Source organism: Salminus brasiliensis, chromosome 1, assembly GCF_030463535.1.
Source record: "Salminus brasiliensis chromosome 1, fSalBra1.hap2, whole genome shotgun sequence".
Lineage (NCBI taxonomy): Eukaryota > Metazoa > Chordata > Actinopteri > Characiformes > Bryconidae > Salminus > Salminus brasiliensis.
The window spans coordinates 57780753-57804726 of NC_132878.1; the positions used below are offsets into that span (position 1 = coordinate 57780753).

General features: G+C 41.4%; 1 protein-coding gene across 1 annotated transcript in view; it reads right to left on the minus strand.

The window, feature by feature from the left end:
- Positions 1-23974, minus strand: part of LOC140559678 (kelch-like protein 29) — a 212584-nt gene that overhangs the window by 3087 nt on the left and 185523 nt on the right. Inside the window, exons 10-12 of the mRNA XM_072683230.1 lie at positions 22495-22677; positions 21532-21712; positions 5779-5972 (exon numbers count right to left, since the gene is read on the minus strand). Of these exons, the coding sequence (XP_072539331.1) occupies positions 5779-5972; positions 21532-21712; positions 22495-22677 (558 nt within the window). The remainder of the gene's footprint in view (positions 1-5778; positions 5973-21531; positions 21713-22494; positions 22678-23974) is intronic.

A 23974-nucleotide genomic window follows, 5' to 3' on the forward strand; every position in this document is an offset into this window, starting at 1 on the left:
AACACTGTGGTTGCGGTTATGTCACACATACACAAACAGTGGCATCCCCAAAAATGTCAACAACAAAAAAAAGCTCTTTATCTTGGCCCTTGTAAACAACTGCCGCAATGTCTGCATTCTCTCCGTTCAGAGCTGTGGTTCTGTCGCCTGTGCCGTATCTACTGGAGCCTGGTCCGCGTTGTTGTGCACCAATCCCAAAAAAACTGCCACACAAAAGGGTTCAAACGCTACACAAAGGGATTAGAGCTGCTTCTTTGATGGCGAGATTCTGCCCCCGGCAAGACAACTCCAAGGTGTCTGTCAAATGAAAGGGCCGTCAACAGCAACACTAACATGGAACACACCGTTCCACCAGAGATAAAGGCAGAAGTGTACAGTTCAAGCCACCAATTTGCAGAGATGTCTGCTTCCATTTTCTAAGCCTATGCCTCAATGATGGGAAACAGACCAAAAAAACAGCAGCAGCGAGAAGCAGGAGGAGGCTATTAAATAAACAAGCTGTTGGAATAGCCGGGGTTGTGAAAGGGTACGGACAGAAAATGAGATGGGAAGGAATTGAGGGGCTTTTTTTATTTTTAATAAACACCTTGAGGCTTCTGAACTGGGACTCCTTCAGCGCATCCCATCTCAGCCTCACTGCTGTGGGCTGCTCAGGGAACTGCCCGCCACTCCACATCCAAGGACTTCTGTATAAAAATAAATAAAGCCAGACCCCCACAACTCTTCTTTGCTGTAATTTGGTGGCCTGGAGAATGTTGTCAGACAGGGCTGTTCGTGGCAGGGTGACACAGCCGGTGATGAGTTGCGGGAAGACTGGCGTTTATAAGCGCACCCCTGACGCAGACGGCTACCTGAGTGGCCGGGAGCCGGATGGCCAATAACTCATCAGCCTGTCCGCGGGGCCTCTGAATCACTTTTTAATGTGCCTCTCTTCTCGGTAGAAGCGCGGCAATTCGGTGCGATTTGTACAAGTAATTGTTTTCGATCAGAGCTCCTGCGCTCCACTTCCAGTACGACTTCTCCCCCCTCGCCTCTCCACCTGGCCTTCCATGACAGCTTGTCTGTCAGCGGGGAGTGCGCTGGCTAAATTAGTGCTGAAAGAATCTGATCTCAGCAGGACCATGAGTGTGTGTATTGGTTTGACAGAGTTTGGGACGCTGTGTTGGAGTGATTCGATCAGGGAATTTGTGTGGAAAAAAATCATCTGGCGTTGGAAAGTTTGCAGTCAGTGTTTTCAGGAATAGATTATGATTTAACCTAGAAGTTGTAATGTGTGACTTAACTGCATGTGTGATTACTTTCATAATTTACCAATGGTGAAGTTGAACCAAAAGCAAAACTTGAAACGGTTTGACTACAGAAAGTCAGAGTCCATGTTGTCATTTTACCCCAGTTCAGTTTTTGTCCCGCTCTGCTCTTCTCTACAACTCTCATGTTATTAATAAGGTTAAGAAAAAGTAAATAAGAAGCTACAACTGTCAATAAATGTTTAATACCTGAAGCTGTACAACACTGAGAATGCTGCATATTTTTAAAAGTGGTGATTGTATCCTGAGGCAAGGTACTGTACAAAGACATATGAATGTAGTTCTGAATTAGTTTCAGTGTAATAACACTTCAACTTTGTTAGACCATGTACCACCCATGACGAACTTACAACCAAGTACCACCTACAAGTCATCTTACAGGAACACACGCACCACACACACTAATACTCAGTGGCCTCACACTACTCAACCTGCTTTTAGTGGTTTTCACACCACTGAACCACACCAATGATCGATGGAAATAGGTGTCTGAAAGCGGCGGGCGGTTTAAGTTGTTTGTATACAGCGAAAGCTTGTAGCCATGCCTGTTGATGTTGTATAACTCCACCCTCAGCTTTCTCCTCTATCTTGCACACTCATTGGATGTAGGTAACTTCGGATTTAGAGTTGGCGACAGGTCCCGATGTTAAACCTGCTAGATTTTTGGGGGGGTTTTGAGAGGCACCAGTGATCACTCTGCAGGCCTTTGAGGCATGTCTTTCAGCAGTCTATACATAGTGACGGAGCCAGCACGGAGTGAACGCTGATTTGCCTCTGCACTGAGACTTTTGTTGGTGAGCTCTATAAAAGTTAGGTGACTCGAAAATCGGGTACCACCTTGGGTCGCTTTGCATACCACCAGTGGAACATGTACCACTGTAATAATTTCATTCTATTGCTACTGTCTGACTGCTTGTTCTTTCCAAACAAATTTTAAAATGATGGACAAAAGTACCTTCAAGTGTATTTCAGTCAGAGCAAACTTTTACAACTCTTGCTAGAGAGGCTTGATAACGTCCCCTCGCTGCTGAGCGTCACAACAAGAGTATGCTTTCTATAATGACTCGGAATGCAGACCCTCAGTAGAATCTCTGCCACAAGACAGTTTTGGGGTATGAGAGTGGCTGAGGGATGGAGAGATGGAATAACGGTAGAAAATCTGCAGGAACCACTAAAATCCTACTATTCCACTCCCCTCTCTAGCTTTGCCACAGCCATAGACTCACTCTTTATAGACTCAAAATCACTCACTCTTTCCAATCTGGCCTGCTCATAGCCAGGTGACAGACGACCCATTCTGAGAGAAAGAAGATGGCGTGAGTGTGCGAAAGAGAGAGAGAGAGAGAGAAAGATGGAGCACTGTACGGTGCCAGAAGAACTCTCCCACCCTCCAGTGCTGAGATCACTAACATTTCCCCCACTCACACCTGAGCCACAGGCAACATCCGCTCTGCCTCTTAGCTCTGATAATGAACTCCTGTCCTCCACACTGAGACAGGGCAGGGGAGACACACGCACACACATAAGAAGAGCGCACTGGTGTGCTCCCAACATGACTCCAACAACCTCTTCTTTCATAGCACACTATGCTCTCCATCCATCTACACCAGCTGCACCATCTTCTTTTCATCTTACGCTACATGTAGTCCACCAGCTTAGACATGCTTGATGCCAGAGCTTGCATTTTTAGTTTCATCCAAAGCAGCAGCATTACTTTTTGTAGCTAGGTCTTTATCTTTGTCTCTTAGAACTTTTCTTGAAAAGGAAAAACGGGCTTATTCAAATTGAGTCAAACTGATTCTAAGAAACCAGTACCAGCTTCAAAACCCACAACATGAATAATATTTTCATTCTGCAAATGTGACGGGGTGGTAAATTACATCCTAAAAAAGGCACGGTTCTTCATATGGTCAGGTTTCTGACCTAGCACATATGGCAATCAATTTGAAACATTAATTTTTTTGCGTTAATAGTGAACAAAAAATAATAAACATTTGCGTGATTGGATGGTTGACAGACCTCGTCTAACGTGAAAAAGCAACACAATGTAAAGGGCGTCAGAAAGTTGTTTTTTTAAACCTGCCTGCTTCAAAGGCTCAACTAATCTTGTGATGTCATTTAAAGCAAAAGTACATTATTAAAACTAGTTATTGTGACAGTGTAGTAATTCAAACTGAGGGACACACAAATCATAAAACATCAAATAAAGTTTTTATTTTTAAAGAAATATATCCTATGTAAAACATACATTTAAAAAAAACATTTATTTGATGATAATCTAGATGTAATGTTGGTCAATACAAACATGTAAAAAAATATTTCTCTTTAATAGTAATACGATTAATAGTATGAAACTATTAAAAATAGTATTATCTCATATTCCATGTTTACTAGAAACCTTAAATGAACACTTTGGCACATTTGGCAAATACATCTCTTCAAATGGTTTCATGGAATGATTCGATTGCGGTTCAAGCAAAATTTGTACTTTAAATGTAATTAATGACCCTAGACATGTCTGGTTAGTAATGTTTATGAAGCTAACAACTGATGCGTTTCCAGTTAATAATGTTTGGAGGAACTAGAGGTGGCAAATCAGTATTGAACAGTATTAGGGCAAAACAGAATGTGTCAGGTTCTTTAACGCTCACACTGTGTGATGTATTAGAAGTTATTAGTTGTGTGTTTGTTCCAGAGGGGTAGTGGAGTGTTTGCGTGTTCATCTGACTTTTAGATGCTCATCTTAAGAAAAGCTCATTTTAAATCTCGTTTTAAAGAAGAAAAATTGTCATCTGCAAAGAAAGTCATATCATGCCATCTCTAGTCCAAACTACATGCTTAAATCATCACACACATGCCTCAAACTGTGTCTATTTCTTGAGAAATTCCACACAGACTTACTTATGTGGGTTTGGATACTGTAATCTATAAAATGGACTAATAAAAACAGCAAACAACAAATAAAATACATTAGTAGCAGCCGTCTTAAGGCCTGCATTTTTAACAGCATGTCACAAAGTCTCAGAAACCACATTAGAAAGTCTGTTTGAGACTATTTAACAATGTGACAGAGTTTGAGGGTGTGTAAGGATTCAGCTATGAGCTTGCATTACCTATTTACTAAATAAGCCTCACAGCTCCAGTGCAAAACTATGGAGGCAAATTGCTTCGATTCTACACATACTGTGGCATGCGAAAGTTTAGGTAACACTGGGGAAAATATTTTTTACTGCGAATGGTTAAATTAGTAAAAAAAGGCATAACGTTAAATAATCTTTTATAATTTTAAGGAACAAAAAGAAAAAGGCCCAAATGCCCATTTAGTCATAGTCCCTTTCGCAAGAATTACAGCTTGTAAACACTTTTTGTAGGAGATAAGAGTCTTTCAGGCTGTCCGCCCAGTCTGCCTTACAAAAGGCTTCTAGTTCTGTGTGACTCATGTATGCACTGCTTTGGAAACATTCAGCTTGCCCCTCTTGAGGAAGCCCATTGTGGATTTTCAGTGTACTTAGGATCATTATCCTGCTGTAGAAGACATTCTCTTTTCACCTTCACCTTCGTTTAGACAGCATGATGTTTGTTTCCTGAATTTGCTGATTTTTTTTTTTTACTTGAACTCATACTACCTTTTACCAGTAATATGTTCCCTGTGCCACTGACTGCAACACGAGCCCAAAGCATGATTGCACCACCTCACCATATTTTCATGAAATGCTTTTGCTCAGTGCGGCTAAAAGTTCAAAACTTCTTTCAAAATGCATTAGACTGGTTTAGATGATGTTTAGATGTAAGTGTCATATTTGTGCAGGTGCTTCTGCACAGTAGAACAGTGCACCACCACTCCAGAGTCTGCTAAATTTTCCTGTCTTTAGTCTTTTGCAGTCAAATGGGGGGTTGTCTTTCTAGTAATCCTACTTCTTACTTACAAGAACTTACAAACTGAGGAAAAAACTACCTGAAAGACTTAAACACGCTATCTTCTTTCAGCCTCGTCTTCTGGCCATTGGTTATTTTCATTTTCAGAAAGCTGTCTAAAGGCTGATGGCTGCTGATTGTTGCGGTGAGATTTGAGGAATCTTAGTATTTATAAAGCTTTGAAATTTGTATCACCTCGTCTTTACAAACTGTGAACAAGCCATAAACCTAATAATTATTTCTGAATATTCTAAATATTAAGATCTGAGAGCTTGGTAATACTTATGAGAGCTCAACTCTCTTGGGTTGCCCACATTTTTGAATAGTGCTCTTTTCCTGTTATTCATTCTAAAATTGTAAAAACAAAAATAACTAATAACTAATCTTGCCCAAATGTGGAAAAGAATATTTCATCCTTAACCCTTTTGAAATCACACACAGTGACGTGTTTGATCATGGGTGCCCAAACTTTTGCATGGCTCTGAATAAAGGAAAGAAAGCATGTATGATTTCACTGAAATTAATCTTCATTGTGTGTCATCCTAAGCTTACTTACCAATCATAGGCGACTCTATGAAGCTCCAGGTGTTGGTCTGAGGGACGTACGATTGTAGGACGCCAGCTGATCGTCCAGCCTCATTCACCCCTCCAAACACATACACCTTCCCTCCACACACTGTGGCTGCTGCTGAGTGGACAGGCTTGGGCAGTGGAGAGACTGTCTCCCACTGGTTAGTGATGGTGTCATATCTGCAGAGGAAGAAAAGGGGAAATTAGCAAGTTAGTTCTAATGCCAGCTACATGCTATTTTTACTCTCTCCTTTTGCAATGGGACTGGATCAAGGGGCAGACTTTGTCTTTATACTGATCTTCATTATTGGAAAAATGAAGCCGACATGGTGTCGATGGTCTCGCTTATTAGGACCACAATGAAAGAGAATTCCCACGGCTGCTGTAGTGCGCTCTGCTGCCATGCCCTGATTGTTCCTGATGGAAAGTTCCTGCTTGCCTTTGCTGTGCGCTGTGGGCTAATGGCAGAGCTCGTGGGCTGCTCATCAGAGGACACCACAGAGAGCCATCCAGATGGAGAGCTCATCCACATGACCATTGTTTTCAGGATCTGCAATCAGGGCTCCTTTGAATCGGTTCAGAAGTGCTCCTAATGACTCTCAAAGACTAGATCACTCATACCTAACACTCGTACCTAAACTCATTAGTCTGCTGAACAAAGGACACCACTTGCACTGCCATTATGAACTGTCTATAATGTACAGATGTATGTAGATGTATGTGTATAGAAATATATGTATGCATGTTTTTTTATTTTTGTTGTTTTGTAAAGTACCACTCAAAAGTTTGGAATCACTTTCGTTCAGTAATATGTTTGGTTATACAATATGGGGGATGTAGCCAGCCTACCAAAATAGATCTTACAACTACAGGCACAGGATATCTTACTCAATCCTGATATTACATGATCAAATACATCAAATCTGCTGCTATATATACTTTCACTATTATTGGAAAAGCATGGTGGGCTTGCCTGGCCATGGAATCAAACCCTAGTCTTCCACAGGGAGAGCAGTGTTGTCACCCACTACACCACTCTAAACTACACCAAATGCTTGTTTACAACTCTGGTATCTACAAATACATGTACTGTCGAAAAAAGAATGCACCCAGACAGAAAGCTTGGATTGTAGCTTACAGTTCTGTCTCAGGCAGTAATGTAAATGATTATAGGACTGGTCTGATTAGACACTGGGTCTTGCCACAAGAGGTCAAGAGTGCTTCCCCCACTGCTCTTTAAAAAGACTCTCAGAGGCTACTTTTGGGTAGTGTACCTCTGAGACATTGTTGACTGCTAGGCATGCCTCTATGATGCACTCGAAGACAGTTTGCCCAGTTGACTGACTATGAGAGGAACATCAGTGGACTGAGAGAAGCGGTATGGTCAATTAGACTGCCTGGGCATTCTGTCCAGGCTATTAGGAGGTGTTGGGAGCAGTGTTTACGTAAGGCCACACACACAAGACTAATAGGCTGTAAAACCTGGACTGCTTTGTCTTTAGTGATGCATCCAGGTTCTGTTTAGGATCCGATGGCGGTTGGGTTCGACAGTCGGTCATCGCTAGTAGTGATATGAGAGACACTAACAGCTCTGTGCCACATGTGTTACCTCTCATGGCAGGGCTCTCAACTGGCATTTTCCAGCAGGATAATGCTTGCCTTCACATGGCAAGGGTTTCCCAGCAATGTCTCCGCCGGATTGCAACACTTCTTGGTCTACCTGCCAGATTTATTGGCAATCGAGCATTTATGGGACCAGCTGGGATGCCAGCTTCGACAACCTACAAGTGTGCAGGATCTACAGGCCCAGCTGCAACATCTGTGGGCAATTGTGCCGCTGGATGTCATACGGAACCTGTATGCCTCTGTGCCCAACCGTATCTGATCTTGTATCCAGGCTAAAGGCAGCCCAACAGGGTTCTAGAGGCTTCTTTCAATTGTACAGTTTCCCCAATAAATTTATCTTAATCTAATATTGTAATCACTTATATATTTCACCATTACATTCAGGCACAGAAAGTTTCATTTGATTCCATTAACTCCTCTATGTGTGTTATTTCTTTTTGTCAATGAGTGTACAAGAGTTCATAATGGAATTTGGCCATTAATTATAGAACCTGGTAACGGTTATTACCGTTTGAGATTATTTCCCATCATGCTCCTGGTGGAAATTTACAAGAAGAGAAACTGCTGAACAATGAAACGGCAACTGAAGCAGCTTTTGGCCACATCTGTTCTTGTGTGTGTATAGGAGTTTGTAAAAGACACTGCAGAATGTGTACATAACCATGGTTGAATAAACAGGGACAGCAAGGTGCTTCCTGATTGGTGCTGGAGAGAGCTCACCTTATTATTATTCCCAATGTCCACATCACACTTCATATAAGCCAAGACTAAAAACAAAAACAGCTTTTATCCAAAGCTTCTCTGACCATCTCACACTAAGCGATTGAGATGACAGGAGCACGCTAACGTCTTTTCATTCCGATGCTGGGAATTTGTCTGTGACAGTAAAATAACTTGAAAAGAGAAAGTGCAATAATAATAGATTTTACTACAAAAAAATGTATATTAAATATAATATCAAATAATATTTTAGAGGTTTCATTTAAAATGTTGAACATTTGGGACCAATGAGAAGTTTTTATGTATGAATGTATTTATTTATTTATTTATTTATTTATTTATTATTTATTTATTTATTTATTTATTTATTTATTATATTTATTTATTATTATTTGTTCTTGCCAGGAGATTTGATTTTGACTTTGGGATTGATTTTTTTTTCTTTTTTTATTAGGGTGTTCTTGATTAGGGTGTTGTTACAGTAAGTCAATTCACCGTATTATTCAGTTGTTTTCTTTGTTTTGTTTTTTTAAGAATCATCTACAGTGTTTTTACAGCATGCTGTGATGCTTTCTGTGATGATGTACATGACTAGCATATTAACTGTGTACATTCATCTGCAACTGTTTTTCTATTACTGACAACACTGATTCCAAACCTTTAAATGATATGGTATATCATTGATGTCATGCAAAAACCTTCTATCTACCAAATAGCAACTTCACAGAAGAAGGAAAATCCTTATTGAATTTCAACGGAAAGGTCAATGTAAAAACGATTTTATTCCAAGTCATTCTGGAGCACTCATCATGAAATCTGGACACTGTGTAATGACACGTCATCAATGTAATCCCTGTCATCACACGTCTCAGCAGAGAGCCAGCGAATAACTTGAGTGTTCCTGAGCAGCAGTGTAAGACTATCTGAGCAGGTAAGTGTGTGAATGTTGTCAACCAGCATGCAGAATAATGTCCCCTCTAATAGCTGCTGAGAGGAATGTCAAAATAAACTTCAAGTTTAAGAAGGAGGCTTAAGTCCCGCTGTGTCTTAATGGAGAGAGCCAACAAGCTTTAGCAGCGGTGGATTACATAAAAGCCTAATGAAGAAACTAGATGAGAGCGCGGAGCACAATGATGAGGCAAATGTAATCAATTACGCGGCACACACTTGTTCATAAATAAATTCTCAAATTGGTTTTGCCAGTGTGGAAATTTGCAGGTGAAGAAAAATGGGAGTGCATCTGAGGAAGAGACGGCAGGAGGTAGAGGAACATTAGGAGAAAAACACTTCTGTGTTTACGAGCAAATCACAAAATGTAGCCATTTGGTAAAATGAAAGAATAATGAAGAGAGATGTGGAATAGCGTCAGGTTTAACCACTATTTGCCCGGGACTTATTCAAGTGAAATAATCTATGCTGCCATCAACGTCTTGACAGTGGAGCACCTGGCCTTCAAAGCTTTGACTAATTTCTTGGTTGCTGAGCAGTATCCACAGCGCTTAATAATACACACTGTGTTACTCAGCCAAACGCAGTCAGCCAAATGATGCACTGTGAGTGGGACCAGGTTAGCTCGCCGTGTGTGCGAATGAAAAAGAGTGGGCGATAGACAGCGAGTAGCAGAGCAGGAAGAGAAGGAAAAAGGGTGTGAGGGATGAATCATATGATGATATCAATGCAGCATCTGTGAGCTGATGTTATCCTGCAGGATGAGTGTTGCAGCACACGTGGGGTGAGGTGTACGCTATGTGACGGTATCATCGCCGGTGTGCTGTAATTATGAGAGCTACTGTACTGTGACCCAGATTCACCCCCTTCCTTCCTCTCTCCTCCACTCCCCCCTCCCCTACCCATCTAGACACAATTTAATCACGCTCAGAGAGCTGGAGGGAAGTGTGTGATTGGCCGCTTTGATAACCCACGGGGCACTGGGAGAAGATGAGCTCTACTGGAGGAGGGGAGAGTGTGGACTGTCACAAATGCCTAAAGTTGCATCAAAATATTATTCAATAAAGTGGACACTTCTGCATAAACAGACAGACCACATATTTCTGCTAAATGTCCTCTGAATGTCGCTCATGAAGTTTCCAGGATGTCTCCTTAACTTTTGGTACAGCAGATCATAACAGTATGGCATTTGCAAGAGCAATGAAAATATACTAATATAATCACATTGAAACAATTACATTTCTTAACTCACGGTACTGAAGATGTGTACTTGTGCATAGAGTTTTTTTTTTTTTGTTACTGTGGTTGCATTGATACACTTCCTCTTGAATCCAGGCTTTTATTTTTGTTTTAGGGATGAAAATATGTGTTCTGAAAACATACAAACATGAACCATTTTCCTGGGAAAGTGAAATTAGCATGCATTTTAAACTCAATAAACCCAATACAATATGCACTGCTGTGTTAGATGTTTATATTTTATATTTTGGGGGACAAAATATACCCTTTCTATTATATGCTTTCTATTAAATAGAACAATTTGCACAGAATGTATTACATAAACAACAGAAAAACTAGATGACTCAGACACACCCATAATCTAGAATAACATGGAAGATCGTTTCTAAAAGTTTCTAGAAGTTAAAGGGCAGTGTGTTTAAGTACATTTGTTTTACTTTATACAAACTCAAACTTTGTAAACAACTTTTTGTAAACAAACTTAACATCTTCACCCTCAGAACTATACTATATACTATATACTATAATAATTAACATCAGTTTCATAGAGCCTACAATAGAACCCTGTGGGACTCACTACTTTACACTACTTTTTTACCAAGTAATTCATTGTTCTTCAGTTTCTGCATATAATTAATAACAGAATATTAAATCGAGGGTTCAAAAGGTTAAGTGACTCCACACTCATCTATTGCTGTCAGATAGTGTAATGTTTACTATTATAAATAATGTACAGTAAGTGAACATTGCAGCTGCACCTTGTCAGTCGTGGGATTAGGATCATGGCCAGAACCTCAGACAAATTTTGAAAAATATGACAAATTCCAGTAAAATCATGTTTGCATGCAGGTTTTGATGTGTTTTCTCTACTGCTGCCCCCCTGGGAGAAGCTGCTGCTGTACTGAAACCTGACTGCCACACTAAACTGCATAGCAGTTGCTTCTGCGATAGAGCAGGTATAGTGATTAAGCACAAATGGAAAATTTGATCCTGCTTTCTCCGCAGGGAAATGCACGGGCGAGTCATTTAAATCTCAGGAATTGCGTGTAACTGCACATCAGAGTTCCTCCTGACCTTATCGCTGCCTCCCCGGCTTCTCGCATGCGGGCTTATCTCACCTAGCTCTCAGGTACATCTGCACAACAGCCTATTGAGAGTGGAGAAGGTCAGTGCGGACGCTCCACTCACCATGCCAGCAGCTCAACGAGCTAACGCTGTTTTCATGCACAGCCATGCCTGGAATCAATATGTTGATGGTGTGTGAGTGTGTGACGAGGGCGGCCAGCATCTGGCAGGGTTTCCACTGCATAAATCTCCGGCCGGGGCTGCCAAGTCCACTCCGTCAACACCGCGAGCTGGTCAAAGGCTCTCTAGTGTAAGATTAGGTTAGCATGGCACACGCAGGCACTGCAGGATATATACGCATGGTTCAGATAGAATCATTTTGTGTGTTCCACAAGACGACCACTAGCCGAAAGTGAAGAGCAGTACTGCAGAGGACAACAGTACAGCTCTGTCCAACTGGATGGCACTCATACTGTTTGTGTGCCTCTGAGAGATGATGGCCAGACCCGAGCTGTCACCCTGCAGTTCCCTGCGCAATTAACCTGTGAACCCGTCGACAGGTACAGCAAAACTGCAGCCTCCCAGGATGCGAAACACGAAGTCGAGAGGCAACACCATCATATTAGTCCAAAAAAACTCGGTTCTCGGTAGTCTATCTTGCTGTTCTCAGAGGAGATAAAAGAGACATAATTATTTCTGTTAGAAAGGGACACAGCGTGTCCCGAAATCTCTGCACAGGTCAACAGGAATAACTACCTTAATGAGATAATAAGCACACTCACTGCAGGACAATTTACAGCCTATAAGTCATGAGGAATAATGATGGAAATATGGAATAATACAGAATTCAAAATACAATATTCTCCCAAGTTTAACACATTAACCCTAAAGCTATTAGCGATGGCTCAGCGACAGAATCAGAATTAGTCAACGACAAGTCTTCAGATGAGCAAAACAAGCTACACAATAGCTACACAGCTAATGGGTCCTATTGTATCAGCACAATGCATTGCAATGTTTCTTACTGACAAAGTTGCCCATTACTTTGCAATTAAAAATGCGCTCTCCTGGAACACATCCACTGTAGGCTATAACCGCCTTCCTTTAAACTATGATTAAGTGCGCTGTTTGATCACCTCCAGTGAGTCTGAATGAAGGCACACTTAGGAAGCTTAAACCCACAGCGCAGAGATGACACTGACAGATCCTAATTATGACGTACTTCTTTCTGCCATGCTAATAGCTTCATCACTGTGTAATAAAGCAATTCTTCAGGGCTTCACCTTGGTTTCCGAGGAATCAGACGTTTGCTCATTAATACGGAATGTGTTCCGCAGATTCATATGAATTTCTGTGAAACTAATGAGCGCTAATTATATGAAAAGACTATTGTAAACATCTCAGAGGCAATATCCAACCTACATAGGTTAATCTTCTTCTTTTGTTTGTGGTGGTACATGTTCTGCAGAATCCAGGGCTGAAATGCCATAGCAGTAAAATGCAGCGAGACGCATTTGTCCAGTTCATCTGAAAAAAGAGTGTCAATTGACTCCATCTTAACAACCATGCATCTTTCAGAATCCCACAGTTTTAGTGGGCAGCATGTCAAAGACTACACACATAGACTATACCTGGCATATTCCCACAATGTATTTTCATAGCCATGCTAGTCTATTTTGTACCATTTTAACAAAATTCAATTTACATTCCATTCTGTTCTATCAAATTCCAGCCAGAAAATATGTTGTATTGTAATGTAATGAATACACAAGGACACGCAGTGTCACTGACACAAAGCATTACTCTTTTACCCATGTAGTCATTCCCATAAACCACATGTTAACTTTAGCCAAGCTCAAGCCCTAAACCCCGCCCCCCCACAGTGCTCCCTCCAGGTTTGCTTGAGACCTCTGAGAAACACTGTGTACAGCACATTTCAGAACCCATTACACCCTGCAATTGTTTCACAGCAAATGATGGACTTGATCTTACAACACAAACACACACACAGCATTGTCTCTGTTAGTTTGTGTGTGTGCACATTTCAACATGTTCAAGTGGAGTACACCAGTAATTAGCGTCGAAAAACACCCTAACAAAAGAAAGAGCATTGTTTTTGAAGGTGACTCATAACTGAAATAAATAAATAAACTCAATCAAGAGGGAGATCAGTGCTGCAGTACAGCAGCCAAACAATTACGGCTTTCACCTTTCGGCCACCTTCACCTAATCCACTTCTGACTAAAGCTGTAAAATTGGTCCTCCCAGATTTGCACGATAATCCATATGAATAAACTCATTTGTAATAAGGTCTGCCACTCTACCTACACACACACACACACACACACACACACACACACACACAAACACCTTTGCATCCGCACTCCCATCTCCTACTTCATCACTACAGAGGGCACCTTCAGCCTCCGTCAGGAAAACTGCACAGCTCGGTACTCAGCCTTAATTGGATTTGTGCGTCACACACACAAACAGTGACATTACAACTGGACGGTTGAGTAGGTCATACGCCAATTACCGCACCTCAGTCTGCAAGCAGCCACAGCCCAGAGCAAGTGGAGCTGAGACTTCATTACCTGCCGGTCGCTTCCTGTTTCATTAGGAGCGGAATGAATCGCCTTTCCCGATGCCGTCCTGGACTACCGTGCTGCCGCGCTCGCAGTTTGGGAAGGACAGGATGTGGAAGTGTGTTATTAACGTGCAGGAGCGCCACCGCTATCTTTCACTGCCACCTACGGTGGGCTTTTAAGACATGTAGGTCAGAGATCTCACAGCCTCCTCGTGACACCCTCCTCCTGCTAAGGCCCTCTCGCTCTGTGCTCATTTCTCAAAGGCCACGCTCCTGCTGTCTAGCCATCTATCATAGGCAGGAGGTGATTACGGATCCTTAGATATTCCTAATGTATCTTTTTGTGTCCTGTTCCCCCATGCTCTCTTCCCTCTCAATGTCCCTCAGCTTCTCTTTCTTCATTATAAGCCCCATCTTTGGCAGTAAAAAAAAAGAACTCTGGCATGGCAGGGCTAGAGGGGGCAGAAAGAGTGGTAGAAACAGAAAGAAAGAAAGAAATGACTTGCCTGCCGGTGAAACTCAGAAATCTCCCAATGCATCAGCGAGTCATTTATCTGGCTGATGGTGCACAGCCTCCCCGCTACATCCATTACTTCCTCCAACCTATAATACCCTCCTTGGGCGCAGCCAAGATCTATCCCTGTCAACAGCCAAAGTGTCTGCTTGCTGGAAGGCCCAGCAAAGTGAGGAACACTGTCAACAGAATTCAAACTCTTCACTTCCTCCAGTCTGGCCTCATGGCTGTCTAGCAGTGTTACCAGGCCCAACATTAAGGGAGGGCAAGGGGGCCTGGCAAGACCCTGAGACTAAAATTTTTATTTATATTCAGAATACATTTTTTTTTGTAAATCTAAATATATACTTCCTATTTCAAAACTGTAAGCATGGCCTGTTGCAAGCTAAGCTCTGCTGAAGCACGAGTAGACTGATAGATCTCTGTGCTGATCAGGTATTTATCACAGAAGAGAATGTCCAACTAGCAACCGGTGTCAGTGAACTCTGCTTGTACGACCAAAGATTTTTTGCAGATCTCTATATGGGAAATGTTGTCTTCCACAACACCTGAACAGGTTTTCAATGAAACATCATCACCATAACCACTCGAAGGAAGTGCGAGGGAAGTTAGATACAGTTTAGCAAGTGTTAGCATCCAAACTACCTTGCAAAAGTTGTAAAATTAAACTGATTAATCTTGTGTTTCAGAAGATTGAGAGCACACTTATTAATAAAAGTATCTTCTGTGATGAATAGTTTGCTTGTTTTGCTAGATCTCCTTTCCCTATAGTGCGCAGTTGATTTTTGGATCATTGTGTCAATGCCTATCACTTGGAAAGCAGAGTCCAAAATTTCTGGACTCATATAACCCTACTGCTGGGTTTTTTAGTTGTCCAGCTTTTCATGAAAAGTTGGAAATGTCCATGGGCATGACGCCACAGCTCCAAAACCAAGAGTGTGAAACACTGTGCTAGCAGGATATGACTGCTCGAAACAGCATGCTTTTTGCAGATAGCTCTCGTTAGCTACCTACCGGGGATAAATATACCCCTCTTGGAGAGGGTGGGCTGAGAGGAGTCTTTCACTGGCCTCCTCCCCAAGCTTACTGGACTGAGTGGGAAGCAGCCAGCCGCCCCGCTGAGCACTGAGAACACCGCCCACAGCACGCAGAGCCGGGCTGGGAGGGAGCGAAAGGAAAGGCTGGTAATTAGCCAGGGCTTTCCAAGAGGGTTCGGATCTTCGTCATACCAATTCTCCCTACTGGAGGAGAGATGGAGAAAAAAGGGTGGTTGGGTGGAAGACGGGCGTGTAAGCAGCGGGACAGGGGGAGCCGGGGGAGAGAGCAGAGGGGCACAGCAGGCGACAAAGTTCTGAAGATTCACTAATCCCGCCGAGTGCTGGATTAACATGGCAGGGTGCACGGGAACTGCTGCATGACTGTTGTGATGCCCGCAGGGGTGCCACAGTACTAACCCACCATTCTCTTACAGCCTAAAACCACATAAATACAACACACACATACACTCAGAAAAATTATGCTAATGAGTGATGTCATAAGTTCATCTTCACAGCATTTGTGTGTAAGAAGGTGCAACTAAACCTTCAGTAAGCCAGCCAATGGGTGTGTGTCAGCTGGGGGCACTGACAGGCCTGACAGCTTCTTCAGGTTAGAGGACAATGGGGTTAGGATTAGTGTCAAAACATTTCTTCAGAGGGAAACTGAACATGTGGCAGGACACATTCTACCTTTTTGAATGGATCATGGTGGGGTTCCTCTCCTTGCACACAGCGATTGATTCCAGAACAGAGCCAGCACCATCTTTGAAACCTCACATTTCTGGCCCTTCTGCTAATTAGTCACACTACGCTTGTGTCTAATAGACTAATAGACTTTTGCTTTGGTGTATACTTTACCCACAGGTTCAATAGAGCCATGATCACTATGTCAAAGAAGAAAGGACTAGGGGCATCAAACTCTGTAGTTTTTAGATTTATGGATAGAGGAACTAGGCCTTTACTTGAGGGGGGGTCTAAGGCACGCTTTCCTCAGAATCAATAAAAAAGCCCTAAAATGTCTGTATGTCATGATTGTTTAGAGCAGCAACTGACATAAAATCAATCAGAAATGTGGTTTAATTATGTGTAGTTGGCAGTAGAGTAGATCTGTCCCTTCATAGTTAGTACTGCACACCGATTAAACTTGAAAATGCTCTCCATCAATGTCCAACTGACAGTCAAATTATGCTCTCTGAAGATTATTCAAATACACAGATTACAGGCTGAGACTGATCTGCGTATTCAGTCCTGTTAGTCTTCTTCAGCTTCCTTCTCATTTCTCCCTTTTTGTCCGTATTTAATAACATTTTTTAAAACTCAGATTTACAAGAATATAAGTCTTAGATTTGTAAGGTTCACATCTTTGTTTAAACTGGTAACACTGTACTTCTCACCTTCATGCTTAAAGAAGTGCCTTTATCCATCTACAGGTTAAAGAACTGAAAACTGTGTTATGTGGTAGTGTTGAAATACTGAACAGAAACATAAAAGCAAGTAACATTATGTGTTAAATTGTTTTCTTGTCTTGCTATGCTGAAGTCAGCTAGCTAAAAAGCCAGTTACTGTAAACAGGTAGCAGGTAAGCATAGGCTTTGGTTTAGCATTGCTCTGCAACCAATTTCTTAATCATTTTCTTAAAGATTAGAGTAGAATTAAACCAGGACTAGAAACAGTACTAAGAACCATATTATTATTTTCCGAAGTCCACCTTAAATGACACAATTACAGTCTGGCACCTGGGCCCCATTTAGGTCATTTGAAGTAGAAAGTTAAACAATAAGCTGACAAATAATATCAAACTTCTGTCCCATAAAACGAGGAAAAGATAACATCCAACAGTTCAAGACGAAAAGCTTCACTTTAATAAGTTTAAGTGGTCAACAGTGGTTCATTGATTCACTCCAGCAACAGGAGTCGAGGGTAGCGTTGCCAAAGCAGCCAATGAGGTAATAGATTAGAGCCTACTGCAATAACTCCAGGTATTTTGAATCTGGAGACACAATGGCACTGCCGAGTAATGTAGAAATGCACTTAAATGCATTTGATAATGTACATTTATTTAGGTGGGATAAAGAACATTGAGTGGGGGCTAAAATTCCATTAAAGTTGTCCTAGTCATGCCCCTGCAAAGGACATCCTCATAAACAATTATATTTTCTTCCTGCTGGGATGTTTTCTTGCTGAACACTCTATAAAGGTTCTTAGTACTGCAGGTGCTTTGCTTTATTCTTCGGCTCTGCTTTCAGGGCCTTGAGCCCGACCGCTGCAGGCGAGTTTGAAGGGGATGGAGGTTTCTGGTAGTCAGCGTATTTTAAATAAGACAAAACAGTTTGCTGTTTTCATAAGTGCACCCACATGATGCTTCAGAAAATCATACAAAAAAAAATAAAACAAAAAACAAAAACAAAACAAAACTAACAACGGTTCTACAACACTACATGAAAAAAGAGGTCAGTGAAGTAAAGGTTTAGCCACAAACATAATCCCAAAAATAAAAAGGCTGTTCTCTGGGGCTGATTTTAACTCTATGCCAAGAAAAAAAGAGAAAAGAACCAGAAGAACATGCACCAGGCGACTGTGGAGACTGTGTGCCAACACCTCTCTCTTTGTTTTAAAAGGTGGAGGGGCCAGTATGCTCCAAAACGGATTAAAAGGAAAGTGGAAAACATGGGCATGAGCATTTCTGACTGATAATTAGGGAGCTGTAGCTGTTCCTGATGTTTCTCATAGTTTTCCTTCTGTACATCAAACAACACCTATAAGTGGCATATGAGGATCATCCCTAACATTTTCCCTCTCAAGATTTCAAGACGTTGCGTAGTAACATTGTTATGGTTAGTAATTCATAATTAATCAGGTGGCTTGTACATACTATTCTGTCTGTTTGCGTTTCATTTTCTCGAAATGAAATTTCCATCATGGCAAAACAATCTGTCGCGTTCGTAAGCAAATGAGCCAAATCTAAATTTGTACGCTCCCTGACGCACAGCAGAAACCATGCCCCGAACAAATTCTCTGAGCCCTTCTCCCAATAATCCAGAGACTGCAGGCAGGCCAGGCGCTCCAGGCTTCTCCATTTGAGCGCTGCTTTGAGTCTCCCGCTGGGCAGACAGAAAGGCAGCATGCAGCAGCCTTGGGAGAGGCCTGATTGAAGACATAATTCCGAATGTGGGCGATTTCATGGTTAGGAGCATGAAAAAAGCCAGAGAACGATGGATGGCGGGCCACAAATTAGGCGAGTCAGGGGCCGAGAGAGGCGAGGAGAGCTGGACTTGAGGGCCATAAGCACAGGCCCGTAAACAAATTCTCCTTCAGCAGCAGTGTCAATCACCCTCAGACTACAGGCAAATCAGCCAGCCACAGGAGAGTGGAGTGCCTGACATGCCACGGCCCGGCACTCCATCCAACTGCACCAGCATACCAAACAGCCAATGGGCGAGCACCGGTGTCTGGTGCAACCGCAGTGTAAACTCCATTCCTCAGTGGGTCCATCTTACCAATGGAGCGATGGAGGGCACATGATGACTTCTTTTCCTAATTAAACTTAACATTTCTCTGGCAAAACTGTCAGAGACTCTGACAATGTCCCCTTTAACTCATTAAAATATGCCGCCCACCTCAGACTAGTTACGTCACATGCATGTTCACCATGAAAATGTATCAGTATGGAGATTCTGCTCAGCTTTCAATCACTATATAAAAGAAGCTGCTGCCTTTATTGTTGTATGCTCTGTGATAGGTATTGTGAGTATAGGCCAATAGTGAATGAAATTTAGATAAGTTTAAAACGCTTAATATTGATTTAAATGATCAGAGTAACAATAAAAGTTGGCTGACACACACTATTGTGTAAAAGTCGGAGACCACCTTTAATTAATTTAATTCCATTAAAGTTAAAATGACTATTAAGCCTATTGGACGACCACCAAAAATTTCCTGACTAGTTGCCCTAGTTTTCCTACTATAGTAAATGTACTTTATAGGCAGTTGTTATTGATTGGCAGTTAAATAGCTGTTTGCCTGTAGCATTGTATTCTTATTCATCTCTTTGTTTTTAGATAGTTTGTGACACAAACAACTGCAGATACCAATAATGTCAAAAAGTGAAAAACAAAAAGCAAAAATGCAGCCTTTTTTTGTGACAGTGATGATATCAAATTAAATGTGACATCACATTGAAACCACATTATAATCCCTTAAACTGCCAAACTAAATTACATGGAAAACATTGAGTAATTATTTAGTTGCAATACTGAGAAAGGTACGCCTGGACCCACCAACAGGTCATTGCCATATATTGGATACAGTAGAAGAGTATACTAAGCAGCAGAAGCCTTCATTTTCTTTTGTAGGTTTCAGAGTTTGGGAGCACAGGCCTTGTGCCAGATTTCATGTTGGGCTGAGAGATATGGCTTGCAGGAAATAAGATAATGATGAAGACGTAACATGCTAGAGTCTGTGCTCCTGAGCCAGAGCTGCTACCATACAAGGGGAATAAAAAAGACCTTTTCCTCTGTGCCGCGTGCATCACATACACAGTGTAAAGTCAGATGCAGTAGTCACATGGACTGGTACTGGGCTGCCTACAGCTGAAATAGCTTACTGTATGGTAGGAACAGGAATAATGCATGTCGATCCTTGTGCCGCTCATCTAGTTCGAAGCGCAGCGCACCGACTGTTGGCTGAACCCGGAGAAGCGTAAATAATGTGAATGTTATGGTGAGCGGTGAAGTTATTACATCCATTTACCAGCACATCACAGACAAATCCAGCCCAGCCTCCATTAAATCCAGGGACATTTGGTCAGCAACCTCTCTCTCAGCCTCCTGCAAGCCCATGTTCCTCCACAAGCTCCTTCTCATAACCCACTGTAAAGCATTCCACATGACACTTCCCAACATGTGAATGTTGCTCTTTTAGTGGAAACGCAGTGAGCTGGCGTACCTTAAATTCTGAAAGTCGAGAGTCAGGTGTTACTATTATATGGTTGTTGGGGGGACAAAAGTATTCCATCATAATGCCACAGCATGGAAGCATTAAGGAAAAATATCGAATTATGGGTTTTCATTTTGAGGGACTTATGTGCTGAGAGGGACTCCTGAGCTCCATTCACTCCCATAATGAGGCGCAGCAGCCTCCTTTAATAAGAGCCGTAATGTTTTTTTGATTGCCCCGTTTAATCTTGCCCTCGTGGGCTGACTGCAACTGGAGCACTTGGCCTTTTTCACACACTGTCATGTCGGTTGCTTCCTGGTACTAGCTAGAGGTGCTAGGAGCAGGAGGAATATGGAAAATATTCAGAGCAGGGCTGCTGTTTGTATGGTATGGTTTTGAAGATCTCAGGCGTTCAAAAACACTGTAGTTTTTAGTCTCTTGTAGAATGTATTCTTGAATTATTGGAGGAATATTTATGGCCTTAGCTTTAGGCGTTTGGTATGGTTGACTTCTGTTGCCTGTCAGTGATAAAATATTAACCCAACAAGGTCCCCCAGTGGCAAACACAGCTCTTCTTAGATTTCACTTGACTAAATATTTCATTATGATTTGTATTTGATAATCATAATTCTTTCACAGCCCTTACATGAACCTTGATGCACAACATTAACTAAACCATTGTGTTGGCATGTCCTTACAGATGTCATATGCATACATTGTGCCCAGTAACTTAATGGCGAATACTTTGTTTGATATTAAAGTAATGTGAGATAAACGGCCAGGACACTAAATATGGTAGTATCTCTCTTGCCAATTACCAGTAATGGTAACTGCCATGACATCTTTATGGCATGGTTACATTCAAGGGTTAATATTACATAGCAGGATTTCTTACAATACTCAACATTTTTGTGACCTGTTTGCCCTTTTAGGACACCAAAATAAACATAAAAAGTAAGAAGGAAAGACTCATAAGACAAATCAGCAGTAATAGCTAAGAGTTAAAAGGCTCAATGAGTAGCAACTAGGCTAGCATGTTCTTGTAGTAGTGACAAAAGGAGAAATGACCTCTCAACATGGTCCAGGTTTCCAGCCACGCCCTGCCCTCCAATAGTGTAAAGCTTCCCGTCGTACACCAGGCTGTTGTGTCTGCAGCGTGGGATGGTCATGCGGGACACCAGGTTCCAGTTGTCCAGCAGGGACATGTAGCACCAAACATCTGCCACCGTCACCCCCGACTCCGTACCACCTGAGGAGAGGGCGCAGTCACATTCACACCTCCTAACTTGCCCGCAGCTCATGGAGATTTCTAGTCCTCTAATTAGAATGTCTTTGTAGGCCTGAACTGATTTAACAAGCAGCATATGTCTGAACATTTGTTATGTCTATTTGGAACTGGAAAAGATGCAAATGTTGCTCTCCTGAGGGACAAAAGTCCTTCCTTAAGCAGATCATCTACAAGCTGTATCTGACACTTGAGGGTCAGTTGACATGTTGCTGCTAGCATCAAAAAAATACTGCTTAAATAAAAAATCTGATGAATAACAAAAAGATAGAAAACTAAGGGTGTCTGTCGATACTTTCTAGGTCTTTCTCTGGCCTTGATGACTGCTTTATACTTCTTAGGTATACTTTTATAAACTTTTTGATTAAAATGAGCTAAATAAACTGCTTCCAACACGTTCCTCACTGCTGTCTACAGATCTCCTATAGTGGTTGGATTTTGTTCTTCTCCACTCATTTCTAAACACAGTTCCACGAGTTCTCAGTGCTGTTTACATTTGGTGATTGAGTTAGATTGCCAACACCAGAACATCATTTCACCTTAACTTACTCAATGACTTCTTCCATCGTCTTGTTGGCAGATCAAGTCATTCCTTTCAATCCTCCAGCAAAAAAAGAAGTGATAGCCTTCCCCCCCTTCACCCCCACCCAAAACAGCTGCTAAACATCAATGCAAGACACATGTACATCTAAGCCATTCTTGACTGTGTGCTATGTTAATGTGAATGTTAATGTAAATGTAAGAACCTGAAAGATAAATATTGTCCCCCGCTGAAATGACGCTGAAAAACTCTCGGTCGTAGAAAGGCAGGCTAGCCAGAGGATACCACTTGCTGTTCTGTGGGTTGAAGCAGGTGACTGCCGTGAGGGAGCGCTGGTTCATGCCAATGGCCTGCCGACCTCCGACCAGCACTATCACCTCTGCTACTCCTGCAGGTTAGAGCACAGACAACAGCATGTGATGATGCTGGATAGATTAAACAGCACTGAGAGGTATATGCAGCATTAGGAGATAATGGCGCACTGATGGAATGCACTGCTTCATTAGCTTCACTGATTAACTGCTTTAGATGGAGTCACAATCCGGCAAGAATATCAATACAGCAGGTGACATTAAAAATACCTTTGCAGAAATGCCATTCTTACAAAAAGCCATAAACTAAGTTGAGACCAAGTAAACTTCCAGCCGCAGTCGACGAGCGCATTATATTAAAAAGCTGTTTTTCAGGGATAACCTAGATGAGCAAGCCAGCGTGTGTGTAGCGAAGAGTGTAACTGAATTATCAGAGCTTAACTAAACTCATAACCATCTGTTCAGCTGCATGCCCTCCGGTGATTCAGAACCGTGAACAGGTTGGTCTGAACCCGCTCACATAAAATGCATTACTTCACCATGTGAGCTCATCCTTGACCTGGCCTTCTATTGTCCCGGAAAGGTCACACTAACTATATTTTTAGTAGATGTTAAAAGGCACTTAAAGGCAAACAAATGAACAATGTTGAATGAAAAATATTACATTAATAAGGGTTCAGTGCCAGAAAGAGAAAACAACTATAATAACAATAAATACTACTAACACTCTTTAAAGGAGAGCTTTGTGTTTTAATAAACACATTGATGTAAAATCACAACTTTCAGTATCAATTTGTATTTATTTTAATATAAAAATAGTATTTTATCTAGTAAATAAACACTTACTGCCCAGATAAGGACATTTTTCAGTCTATTTTGTTAGGTGCCTGTACTTTTTTTGTACTGTATAAATGAATTGTAACACAAAGAAAATCCTAGATGAAAAAAAACCCTCAAAAACTCAACAAAACTCAATACAAATTTGGTCAAAACCTGAATTATTATCATTATTATTTGTATTATTATTATTATTATTGCTTTTGAATGATTTAAATAATAATAAATTATTATTTTATTATATTAATTATCTATAATATAATTCTATTTATTATAGTATTATTTTGTTGTATTATTTATAATTTTAATATAATCTAAAAAGTATATAATCTTACTAAAAAATTATTACAGTTTTTGGCTACAGAATGTGTCTATGGAATCCAATATCTTCATCAACAGAGAACTGTAGACTAGCCTTTTTTGATACTTTGTTACTATTTGTATTATTTCAAAACCTGTGTCTGCTGTGTTCTGCATGTATCAAAAGTGCTGTATTGTCTGTACAAAATACATGTTTAACATTTGACTCTTGACATA